The following is a 12,500-nucleotide window of genomic DNA, read 5'->3' on the forward strand; positions in this document are numbered from 1 at the left end:
GATCTTCCCGGACCGGGGCACGAACCCGCGTCCCCTGCATCGGCAGGCGGACTCTCAACCACTGTGCCACCCGGGAAGCCCCAAGAGAGATTTTTAAAATGCAGTACTCAAATCCAGCAAGAGACTTGTTTTTGCATATTAAATGTTAAAATCACATGCATAATTATAGAATATCTTAAAGTTACAAAAATATTTTAAAAACCAATCCTGATAGTTTACCTGCAACTGCTATAAAAATTTCTATGAAATATATAAAAACACAAAGGCTCTTCATTAAAAAAAGAAGGAAGGAAGGGAGGGAGGAATGGATGGAGACACTCACTGAACTGAGAGGTCTTTCATGCACCGCATCGGACACTCTTATCAAAAGCCTGCTGTTGGGGCTTCCCTGGTGGCGCAGTGGTTGAGAGTCCGCCTGCCGATGCAGGGGACGCGGGTTCGTGCCCCGGTCTGGGAAGATCCCACATGCCGTGGAGCGGCTGGGCCTGCGAGCCATGGCCGCTGAGCCTGTGCGTCCGGAGCAACGGGAGAGGCCACAACAGTGAGAGGCCTGCGTACCGCAAAAAAAAAAAAAAAAAAAAAAAAAAAAAAAAAAAAACCATCCTGCCCTTGGCAGCTAATTCACGTGCATCCCCCCGCCCCAAGCCTGTTTCTGTGTGAAAAGCTTTGAATGCGTGACTACACGTGAAGATGGATCTCTGAGCCTTCAAAGAGCTGCCCACTGCCAGCCTCACGTGCCACAACTCCAGGGGCGAGGGTCACGCTGGACCTTGCCCTGGGCCGGTGGGTGGCAGCTCTCACCGCCCCTGTGCACATCTCTCATCTCCTTTAATGGCATCACCCTGTGTCCGTCCCCACGGCCTCCCGTCCGCCTGCCTCTGGCACGCCTCCCTGCTCAGCTCCCTGGGGCCGTTGTCTGCTGGCTGCAGGCTCTTCACCCCTTCCATGCTCTGCCAACCCGTCTTTCTCAAAGACAGACATGGCCACGTCGGTCACTCCTTTGCTTATCAACCGCGAGTGTTCCCTGGCTGTCCTGCCCACCTCTCCGGTCTCTCTCCTACCCCCGTCTGTCTCCCCTGCAGGGCTGGTGCTCAGTCCTACAAACACTGTTCAGCCCAAACCAAGCACACTGTTTCCTGCATTTCTGACTTTGTACCGATCATACTCTGTCTTCCATGTGCTTCATCCATCCCTCCAGTGTCTTGCTGGCCACCCTGAACAGGGGACCCGGGCCACCTCTTCTCCATCTTGGTACCTCGGCCCGCCAGCACAGGGCTCGGGTGGGAAGAACCCGCAGTTCTTTCTCTTTAACTTTGAAAGAGACAATCCCTCAAGTTTAGATTGTTTCCACGAGAAGGGGGAGGATCTAGCATCTGCTGCAGTCGTGTGTCAGGAAAGAAAGGGCGGCCCTCGCTTAGTTAGCTGACGCTTTCTGGATTCAGAGCGCACATCTTCATCTGGCTGACTCCTTCCCTCTCTTCCTCCTTGACATATTTATTGAGCTCCTACGGCATACAGTGTGGATAGAGGGGGTGAAGGAAAGAGCCGAAATCTCGACCCTCATGGAGCGTACTGCCTGGGTAGAAGCAGCATATGATCAGATCACTGTCCATATGCTTCATTATAAACTGGTGATAAGTCCACGAAGTTCAAGTGCAGGGGACCGGGAAGCAGACCTCAGGGAGACCTGATCGTGTGCATCTGGTGAGGGCTGGGTGTGCAGGAGGTGTCAGGAAAGGCTTCTTGGAAGCAGTGATGTTTGAGCTAAGATCTGAAGGCTGAGGAGGAGTGGGGTAGGCCAAGTTCCTTTGGTAGAATGTGGGTTCTGAAAATTACGTGAGAGCCTTTGCCAGTGGACAGTAAATCATTCATGGCAAAACGTAAAATCCCATTCAGATTAGCTTGGGTAAATGGGGGGTTTATTCCATCAGCCTGACATCTGATGGCAGGAAAGCAAACTGCGGCTGCCCCACTGCTGTGCTTCCCCTCCCAGCAGTGCTGCACCGGCTCCTGTCAGTGGCCTGATGGCTGGAGCTTGGATCAGGATCCAGGTTTCTGTGTCCCAGTCTGTGATGGCTTTGGAAGACCCCAACACTACCTTCTAGCTTCAAGCCCGCTTTTAGTTGCTGGTTTTCTGCCTTGGGACTTGCGGACATATTCAACTTAAATGGTCTATTTTTGAGCCAAACCAGTCTGTTCCTTATTTGCCTCTTGAGTGATATTTACCTGAAGTAAACACCATATGGACAGTTCTAGAGAAACTTGGAACTGATTTCGGTTTTGGTTAATCTGAGAAACCTCTCTCTAGACCTTGCACAGGTCACGTAGGCGGCGTGTAGCTCTGAGAAACCACAAGTAAAAAACAGCCAGTGGCATAGCCTGTCCCCTTCTGGCCCGGGGAAAGTGCTGAGGCTGAGGCTTACTCACTGCAGACCGTCCACTAGTGAGTGTTCCCACACGAAAGTGGGTGCTGCCCAGACTCGATGACTTTGGGGGTGGGGGTAAAACCCTTTCTATTTCACTGCGCCGCTTGCAGGATCTTAGTTCCCCTACCGGGGATAGAACCCTGGCCCTCGGCAATGAAAGCGCGGAGCCCTAACCACTGGACCGCCAGGGAATTCCCTAAAATCCTTTTTAAGCATTATCTCACTTGGTCTGCAAAAACAGCCAGCAAGGTGGGTCTTATTTAGTCTGCTTTCGGATGGCGACACTAAGGCTCACCCGGGGCGATCTTGCCCAGGTTCTCAGCGTGCAGGATGCTTCCCGCCCTCCCCGCAACCCAGCCCTGCCTCTGAGCTCGGCTCTGCTCTCTGCATCCTTGTGAGTGGCGGGTGCATCAGCCCACGTACATCAGCCCCTCTGACCCTCACAGCCTCCCAGGGACGGGGGAAGCGGGGCTTAGGTAAAGGACCTTCCTGAGAGCACAGTTTGTAGCTGATTCGTCTTTTAGATCGGGAACCCTCCAAAGACCGAGCTCTTTTTTTTTTTTTTTTTTTAATTGAAATATAGTTGATGTACAATGTTGTGCCGATCTCAGCTGTACAGCAAAGTGATTCAGTTATACACATATAGACATTCTTTTTATATTCTTTCCCATTATGGTTTATCACTGGACACTGGATACTGAATATAGTTCCCTGTGCTCTACAGTAGGACTTTGTTGTTTATCCATTCTAAATGTAATAGTTTGCATCTACCAGCCCCAAACTCTGAGCTCTTAAGTGTTGACTTTGGCATGTTCTGCTTCTAGCATTTAACCAAAAAAAAAAAAAAAAAAAAAAAAAAAATCACAGTTTCCTTGTGGATTGATCCAGAATGTACAGGCAGCATGCGTGGGAGGGTGCCTTCAGTGCCTCTCTGGTCCTTCCCAGGTTACCCCTCTACCTGGCCTCGCTCTTCATCAGCCTCGTTTTCCTGCTGGTGAATTTAACCTGTGCAGTGCTGGTGAAGACGGGCACCTGGGAGAGGAAAGGGATCGTCTCGGTGCGTGTGGCCATCAACGACTCGCTCTTCGTGCTGTGTGCCGTCTCCCTGTCCATCTGTCTCTACAAAATCTCCAAGATGTCCTTAGCCAACATTTACTTGGAGTCTAAGGTAAGGTGGACTTGTGGTTGAGATCCCGCTGTTAAACTCGTTCTCAGAAGAGTTCCCTGGTTTGCAAACAGAACTCAGCCAATGCCTCTCGCACCTGACCTCCTGCAAATGATGAGCCGGGTTGTGGTTGCCAAAACAGGGAGCCTTGTAGTTCCTTGAATGTTGTATGTGAGAAGAGTTGGCTCTGGGTGGCTTGCGGCGTATGGGGGTGTGCAGAGTTACTGGCAGAGAGCTAAGACTCTGGTTTATGGATACAGCGGTTTAAGTGACCTTTTCAAGGACCAGTGGCATTGATTGTGCCACTGATATTAATAGAAACACACACCTAGTGTTCCCTGCGTTCCCGGCACTTTTATAAGCGCTCTGCATGTGGAAACGACCGTAACCCTCACAACTCTATGGGAGTACGTATCACTCACTTGATAGATAGGGAAACGGAGGCAAAAAGAGGTCAGAGGCTCGCCCCGGCTTACCCAGCCAGGAGATGCAGAGCCAAGGTTCGGTCTCCGCAGCCCGCCTCCGGGGTCTGGGGTCTGTCCTCTCCACCACCCTGTCGTACTGCAGGGAGACTCAGATCCAGGCGCACCCCTGCTTTGGCTGTGCCCATGAGAGGGTCCCCCTTAAGAGTGGGAGCTGCTCCCGGGGTTCAGGATGTCAGGCCTCTCATGGTGACAGTTCAGAGATGGAGCCAGACAGGCTGCGTGTTGGGCTGCAGCCCACAGACCTGCAATCCCTGTGCATAACTAGCTTCAAGACCAAAGAAAGAGCCCGGAGTCAGCAACAGAGATGTCAGTGGTTTAATAGATGGGGGAGCTTACACGTGTGAAGCAAGTCCGCGTGCGGTGGACGGCAGGAAGGACTTGGTGGCGGTCTTCGCTCCCGGGGCGGGGGAAGGGGAGATTACCAGTTAAGGCGGGGAATTGACATCCCGTGGGCTCCTTAGTTACCAGGGAAACCAGCAGAGGGCCCCGCCCCTCACCGCCCCCTTGATAAGAACAATCACCAGCTGGGCCCTGGGAGCAAGTATGTAGGCAGGTCAGTCCTGTGAGTAGGTGTAGGTGAAGCGGGCCCTGGTCAGGCAGGGGATGGACAGAGGGCAAGAGAACAGCCACCCTGAGTGGGCTGACCGTACACTGGGAGAGGGCAGCTCCTGCCCGTCCTCTTGTTTAGCTGCTGTGCCCCCTACCCTAGGGTTCCTGTCTTCTCCTTTTCTTCCCCCAGAGTTACAAAGAGGGGCAGGTCCACTGCCTGGAGCAGGGGTTCTGAGGTGCCCCTCACCAGCCTGGTCCCCGACTCTCCCTCGCTGAGAAGCCTGGTGGCGAGTGGAGGTCAGGAGAGACGCCCTGGGCTCTGGCTGGCCGCGGGACCCCAGGCCCACCAGCCTGTCGCCCCACGGAGCCTGGGTTTTCTCATGTGTAAAGCAGTTGAGTGATTTCACAGCTCCTCTGCTTCGGAAATTCAGTGATGCTGTGCCCCGTGGCATCCCCTCTGCCTTCCTTGCCTCGCGGCCCGTGTGGCTGTAACATCTTTGGTCTGAAGACTTGAGCAGCCGTGCCTTCCACGATCCTGTGTCTTCAGGAGTGATCAGTGGATTAAAATCTGCCCCTCCAACTTCAGAAATACAAAGCCTTCATCAGGGTGTCCTGTGATGTGACTGAACTCTTGCAGAATCCCAGAAGTTACTGTGGCAGCGTCGTTTTTTGATTGAGAAATGTCGGCAAATTTTAGATGTAACTTTGCCTTGACTTTATTATTTATAGTGTCTCATGTATAAGGGCTAGCAAAGGCTTTTTAAAGACAGGATTGTGACTTTTATAGGAGGGGTCACATTTTAGATTGTCAAAGTACCGTTTAGATGACCCCTATGGCAAACAAGCTAATAAACTACCACTGGCAAAATAAAACACTAGCTTAGATTTAGTTAATGACTTTCAAACACAAAACTCAAAAATCGATTTCAGGTTTTTAGTTAACTGTTTCTAGCCAGGGGTCATTTAACTGACTTTGGAAATTGATAGCTTCGTAAATGGGGGCACAGATGACCCATTTTCACAGAATTGCAAGCCCTGAGTCACATGGGGGCTCCAGCACTTCCGCCTAGAAGATGCTGGGTCTTGAGGAAGTGCTCACCGCCCAGAGCCACTGTCCACAGCAGCGCTGTCTGCCAGCCGCCATCCCTCTGAGGTTGTTTTGTTGTCCTCAAGCCAGGGGCCGGGCGCTGGGCTCATAAGCTGAGAGGGTCCTTGGAAGCTGAGCAGTGGCGTTTAGAGATTTAACCAAATAAGCCATCTGACTTTCTTGTTCTTCCAAACCTAGGCCTTAGGCAAGTGGCTCATATTTTCAGGCATCTCCAGATCAAGTCCCAGGTTTTGAAGCATCTCTATGAAGATAATTTGAAGTTTGGGATGGGTGTGGCGTGAGGTGAGGTTTGCAGTTGGGTTTAAGGTCTGAGGGTGGAGGAGAAGCTCGGAGGAGACGGCAGTGCCTCTGAGATCGAAGCTTTAGCAGGTCCGAACACAGCCCGTGTTCTGGGAGGGGGCTGGGGTCCTGGGCCCGGAACGGGTGCCCCGCTCATGGCTCCTGCTCTTCCAGGGCTCCTCCGTGTGTCAGGTGACTGCTGTCGGTGTGACCGTCATCCTGCTCTACGCCTCCCGAGCCTGCTACAACCTGTTCATCCTGTCGTTCTCTCAGAGCAAGAATGTCCATTCCTTTGATTACGACTGGTACAATGTGTCTGACCAGGTCAGTGGGCGCCGACGAGGGCCACCTTGATCGGTGGCTCTTTGCTTTGCAGCATCCCACGTGGCAGAGAGGTGTAAGCTCCTTGATTCTGCTGCTAAATAGCTCGGTGACCTTGAGAGTCATTTACCTGGGTGGTGTCTGCACCCTCACCTGTAAAGTGGGATCATAGTTCCTGCCTTGTTCCAGCTCACATGTCTTCTGAGAAAACTAGGAAACACACACACACACACACACACACACACACACACACTTCCTTCTCCTTTTTACTTTCTGGGGCTTTTGTCAAGCAGTACTTAAATTTTTTAAGTGCTTTCATATAAATGTAATATGATGTTATTAAAGGGTGAAATTTGCAAAGGTAAAAACAAATTGTATCCAGGTTTCAGAAAATACATAAAATTATGAAGTTTTTTTTAATGGAGCATGTAAACTAGTAGCATTTGAGGAAATCTAGACAAAAGTGACCAAGAATATTAAGGTGTTAGTAAGAGCCCATTTTATATCTCAATATGAAACTCTTTCTTTTTTATAATGTTTTCTAGAAATTCATAAATTATAAAACAAATGAACAAAGGTAGTGAAATATAGTATGGCATCCATCTTCACAAAAGCTCAAAATAAAAAAGAATGAGAATTAGTGTTCTCTCATTTGAGAAATATCGTTTCTTTGTCTCCAGCCCTGGGCAAAGTGCTGGGGACACAAAAAAGCACAGACCTAAGCCTCCCAGTAGGAGTTTGTGTCTGCTGAGGAGAAGAGCCACACAGATAAGCCATTACAATAAAGCAATAGAAACGTCTATAGTAGGAGTCTATTGGATTGAATGGCAAACGCTCCTGAGATTTTCCTGGAAAAACACTGAATACCCAACTCTAGACAAATCCACTTCTAAAATCCCAACAATGCTCAAACCTTGCACTGAAATGCACTGAATCGTGACTCTGGAGGAAAGAATGAAATGACCATGATAAGTTAAAACTGTGGACAAGATGAAATCCAGAAGAGGCACGTGCAAGATGTTATAATTAGAAAGGATAAAACCCGCCACAATAACCACCGCCGCGCCTCACCCAAACGAACAGCACAAATACAGGATGGGGGGAGGGTGGGCAAAGCACTGCTGAAGCTCTGTCCTGTTGTGAGAAATCAAATACATAAAGATCTAAACGTTCAACAATGATAAACTAGAAACTTACTCATAATACGTAGAGGATTTTTATTGTGGTAAAATATACAATACAGTCGACCGTTTTAATCATTTGTAAGTGTCCAGTTCAGAGGCATTCAGTACATTGACACTGTTGTGCAGCCGTCACCACCATCCATCTCCAGAACTTCTTCATCTTCCCAAACTGAGACTCTGTCCCCATTAAACAACAGAGATTTGGTTTTAAAACAAAATAATTATTTCAACGTTTCTTTCAATTAAGAGCTTATAATTATAATGAACTTAAACTATCACAATTAAAAAAATCCTGTTGTTTTGGGGATATCTATTTATTTATACATATCTAGATCTATGTGTTGCAACCAAAATAATCCAGGAGCAAGCAAAACAGACGGCCCCAAGTTGCGGGTTATTTATGTAGAATGGAAGAAGCACACACAACACACTTTAGAGACATATAAGTAGAATTTGAGATGCAGGGTGTGAGAGTAATCTTTCCGAAGAAGAGCATGATTGGTTTCGGTTACTGTACTTTACACACGACGTAGTAGAGAAGGCAAAAGGATTCCGTTCAGGGGATTGGCCCTTTATGGTTTGATGTTGGTGCAGTCTTCCTTTGAAATGACGGCCTTTCTGATCGACTTGCCCAGAAACAACCTCACACACCTTCCCCTCTGCCCCACAGAGAGGGGAGCACTGCTACGCCACATCCACTCGGCCATCTCACGGGTCCGGCAGGTAAACATCCTGGACTCAGAGAATTTTCTTCTAGACAATCTAGGCTGCAGTAAAGCTTTAAAGGGTAAATCATAGGATGTGGTTAATGTGAAGAGAAGTTTAAAAACTGACACGTTTATCCCAAGGATGAGACCAAGGGTAACACATGATACACTGCTCTTAAGAATCGGGAGAAGGCAACAGAACATTCTCATTACTCAGTTGTTGAAGAAAAGAAAATCAGCTTAGAGACTTAATTTGGATGTAAGGAAGATTCTTGGAGGGTGAAGGAATAAAACATCAGAGATTGGCAGTGTCTGTCTTTGAATATTTTGAAGAAGATAATTATCTATCCTGTCTGGTTTAAATAACTCCCCACCTGAGGTCTGGACCATTAGGAGTATCTGATTTCAACATGCCCATTTTAGGGGGAAAGAATTACACTGTATTAGATTTAGTCTCTGTCATGTTAGAAAGAATCGAATCAAACTTATCTTCTCTGCCCTCAACCTAGTGACTCTCTTATTTTCTTCTCTTTTCAACAGGCAGATTTGAAGAATCAGCTGGGAGATGCCGGATACATAGTATTTGGAGTGGTCCTCTTTGTGTGGGAACTCTTACCTACCACCTTAGTAGTCTACTTCTTCCGAGTTAGAAATTCTGCGAAGGACCTTGTAAGTAAACCACTTTGTATTTGCAGAAAACATCTCCTAATTCTAATCACAAAGCATACAGTTGGAATTTTTTCTTAGATTTTTCAATAGAGAGCCTCTTCCATCCTATTCTGATATGAAAAGTTCCTTGTCTATTTAATTGAGACTTTCTTTTCCCTTAATTATCTTTTTTTTTAATGCATTTCTTTTATTTATTTTATTTTACTTTTGGCTGTGTTGGGTGTTCGTTTCTGTGCGAGGGCTTTCTCTAGTTGTGGCAAGCGGGGGCCACTCTTCATCGCGGTGTGCGGGCCTCTCACTATCGCGGCCCCTCTTATTGTGGAGCACAGGCTCCAGACGCGCAGGCTCAGTAGTTGTGGCTCACGGGCCTAGTTGCTCTGCGGCATGTGGGATCTTCCCAGACCAGGGCTCGAACCCTTGTCCCCTCCATCATCAGGCAGATTCTCAACCATTGCGCCACCAGGGAAGCCCTCCTTAATTATCTTTTGAGGGAAATTTGTTTTTCAGTTTAGCTTTATTTTACAAAAAAAAAAAAAAATTTAAGTTGCATCTTGAGGCCTGGAGATAGTGATTAACTTTTTTTTCTAATGAAACAGCCACCTCACTAGTATTTGAGCCTTGACTTGCTGAGAACCAAAGATAGAAGCTTTATTTTAGCAAAGGAAAATAGAGAATGGTAATTCAGCTCTTCACCCCTGTGTTGTGCTGGATGGTGATTAGGCGGTGGAGTGACAGGGAGATACAACCTTATTGTGAAGAATGCTAAAGTCACTCCCCCAATTTGGTCACGTTTCTGCTCCACCAGCTTCATATAAATGTCTTTATGGGGGCGGGACAGAAAATGCCAAACCCGGTGGAGTGGGGAGCCTCCTGGAAGCTTTGCTCCCTGAATTATTCCATCCATAGGAACTAGTGGTAGGGTTTTGAATCACTCATCTGTGAAGCCCACAGGAAAGTATAGTGAACGGATTTTGGCCAATGTAAGCAACGTGTGGGTGGCAGGGAAAGCGTAGATACGGTAACTAACCTGTTTTGTGTTTTATCTTGTCTTTTGTTTTGTTTTCTTATTCATCTCTGGATAGTCACTAGTGAGCCAGGAATAGGAAAAAAAAAAATAATAATAATACTGGAGCAGGGTGGGTAGTGGAGAAGCACAGCCTGACCAATGGGCCCTTGAAGACAGAGTGTGTGGGCACTGTTTTCTAGATCTGAGAGTCAGTTTCCTCGCTTTGTATTATTTTTAGCTTCAGGACAGCAGTTCTGTGCTCTGTAAAGTCAGACCCAGATGCCTCCCCATCAGTGGCAGAGAAACATGGAGAAGGTGGGCAGGGTACTCCAGGCCAGAGTCTAGTGCCTTGTTTTCTTTCCTCCTCTGAAGACAGACAGTTGACGCTTTCTGGAAAGAGCCTCTTAACAAATATCCTTTGCTCACTGTGCTTCTCCTGGGCTCCATGGGCCTTCTCACTGCTTCCTAGTGTGACACAGGCTTAGGAACTACACTCCCTAAACCCAAGGCAGCCTGAAGGAGAGAGTGCACATCTGAGTCCTAAGGGGTGAAAAACCGTTGTTCAAAGTACTATTTTTTTTCCTCTTTATATTTAATGTTCTTTCCATCACATCTCTGTTGATTAAAATGAAAGAAAATAAAAGAAATAGTATAAAGAATCATCCTGGTTGAGTTTCAAAGTACTATTTTATTAAGTGAATACAGAATAATAGGGATAGTCTCATTTGTACTCTTAGGTCTCATTGTCCAGGGAAACATGTCAGCCTTAACACTCTCTGTGTATATATATAGAGTTACTTGGCTCTTGTGTTTGAATATATTTACTGTTTAGGGTATTATCTAGAGCAGTGGTTCCCATACTTTTTGGCGTCAGGACACTTTACACTGATACATTATTATTTACTGTTTTGTTTGTATTGAGGTATAATTGATATAACATTATATTCGTTTTAGGTTTACAGTGTAACGATTTGATATTTATATATATTGCAAAATGATCACCACAATACGTCCAACTAATGTGTCACCACACATAGCTTATCAATTTTTTTTCTTGCAGTAGGAACTTTCAAGATCCATTCTTATAACTAATTTCAAATATGCAATACAATGTTAACTATAGTCACCATGTTGTACATGGATCCCCATGACTTATTCTTTTTATAACTGGAAGTTTATATCGTTTGCTTTCTTCACCCATTTCACCCACCTCCCACCTCGGGCAACCACCAGTCTGTTCTCTATATTTGTGAGCTTGGGGTTTGTTTGTTTTTAGATTCCACATATAAGTGAGATCATATGTTATTTGCCTTTTTCTTTATGTCTTTTTCTAGTTGACTTATTTCACAACATAATGCCCTCAAGGTCCAACCATATTTTTGCAAATGGCGAGATTTCATTCTTTTTTTTTTAAATTTTATTGAAGTATAGTTGATTTACAAAGTTGTGTTAATTTCTGCTGTACAGAAGTGACTCAGTTATACATATACGTATTCTTTTTCATATTCTTTTCCATTATGATTTATCAGGAGATTTCATTCTTTTTATGGCTGAATATTTCTAGTGTGTGTGTATCACATTTTCTTTATCCATTCATGCATTGGTGGACACTTGGGTTGTTCCCACATCCTGGCTATTGTAAATAATGCTGCAGTGAACATGGGGGTATATATATCTTTTTGAATTAGTGTTTTCGTTTTCTTCAGATAAATATGCAGAAGAGAAATTGCTGGATCGTGGTAGTTCTGTTTTTAATTTTTTGAGGAACCTCCATAGTGGCTGCACCAATTTACATTCCCACCAGCAGTGCACATGGATTCAAGGATTCCCTTTCCTCCGCATCCTCGCCAACACTTATTTCTTTTTTTGTTTTTTTGATTATAGCCATTCTGACAGGTATGCAGTGATACTGATTGTGGTTTTGATTTTTATTTCCCTGATCATTAATGACATTGAGCATCTTTTCATGTAACCAGTTGGCCATCTTCTTTGGAAAAATGTTCAGATCCTCTGCCCATTTTAAAATCAGACTGTGGTGTTTGTTTTTGTTTGTTTTTTGTTATGCCGTTGAGTTGTATGAGTTCTTTATATATTTTGTATATCAACCCCTTATCGGATCTTGGATTTGCCAATATTTTCTACCATTCAGTAGGTTGCCTTTTCATTTTGTTGATGGTTTCCTCTGGTGTGCAGAAGCTTTTTAGTTTCATGTAGTCCCACTTGTATATTTTTGCTTTTGTTTCCTTTGCTTTTGGAGTCAGATCCAAAAATCGTCAAGACTGACGTTAAGGACGTTATTGCCTATGTTTTTTTCTAGGAGTTTTATGGTTTGAAGTCTTTCATCCCTTTTTTTAAAAAAATTAATTTATTTATTTTTGGCTGTGTTGGGTCTTCGTTGCTGCGCGTGGGCTTTCTCTAGTTGCGGTAAGCGGGGGCTACTCTTCGTTGCGGTGCATGGGCTTCTCATTGCGGTGGCTTCTCTTGTTGCGGAGCACGGGCTCTAGGCGCATGGGCTTCAGTAGTTGTGGCTTGCAGGCTCTAGAGCGCAGGCTCAGTAGTTGTGGTGCACGGGCTCAGTTGCTCCGCAGCATGTGGGATCTT

At 46.0% G+C, this 12,500-nt stretch overlaps 1 protein-coding gene across 2 annotated transcripts in view; it reads left to right on the top strand.

Annotated features, from left to right (window-relative positions):
• Window positions 1-12,500, top strand: part of GPR137B (G protein-coupled receptor 137B) — a 44,778-nt gene that overhangs the window by 24,476 nt on the left and 7,802 nt on the right. For both annotated transcript variants that reach the window (XM_007110467.4, XM_024115692.3), the window contains exons 3-5: window positions 3,372-3,594; window positions 6,187-6,336; window positions 8,765-8,893. In XM_007110467.4, the coding sequence (XP_007110529.1) occupies window positions 3,372-3,594; window positions 6,187-6,336; window positions 8,765-8,893 (502 nt within the window). The remainder of the gene's footprint in view (window positions 1-3,371; window positions 3,595-6,186; window positions 6,337-8,764; window positions 8,894-12,500) is intronic.

This window comes from Physeter macrocephalus, chromosome 20, assembly GCF_002837175.3.
Source record: "Physeter macrocephalus isolate SW-GA chromosome 20, ASM283717v5, whole genome shotgun sequence".
NCBI lineage: Eukaryota > Metazoa > Chordata > Mammalia > Artiodactyla > Physeteridae > Physeter > Physeter macrocephalus.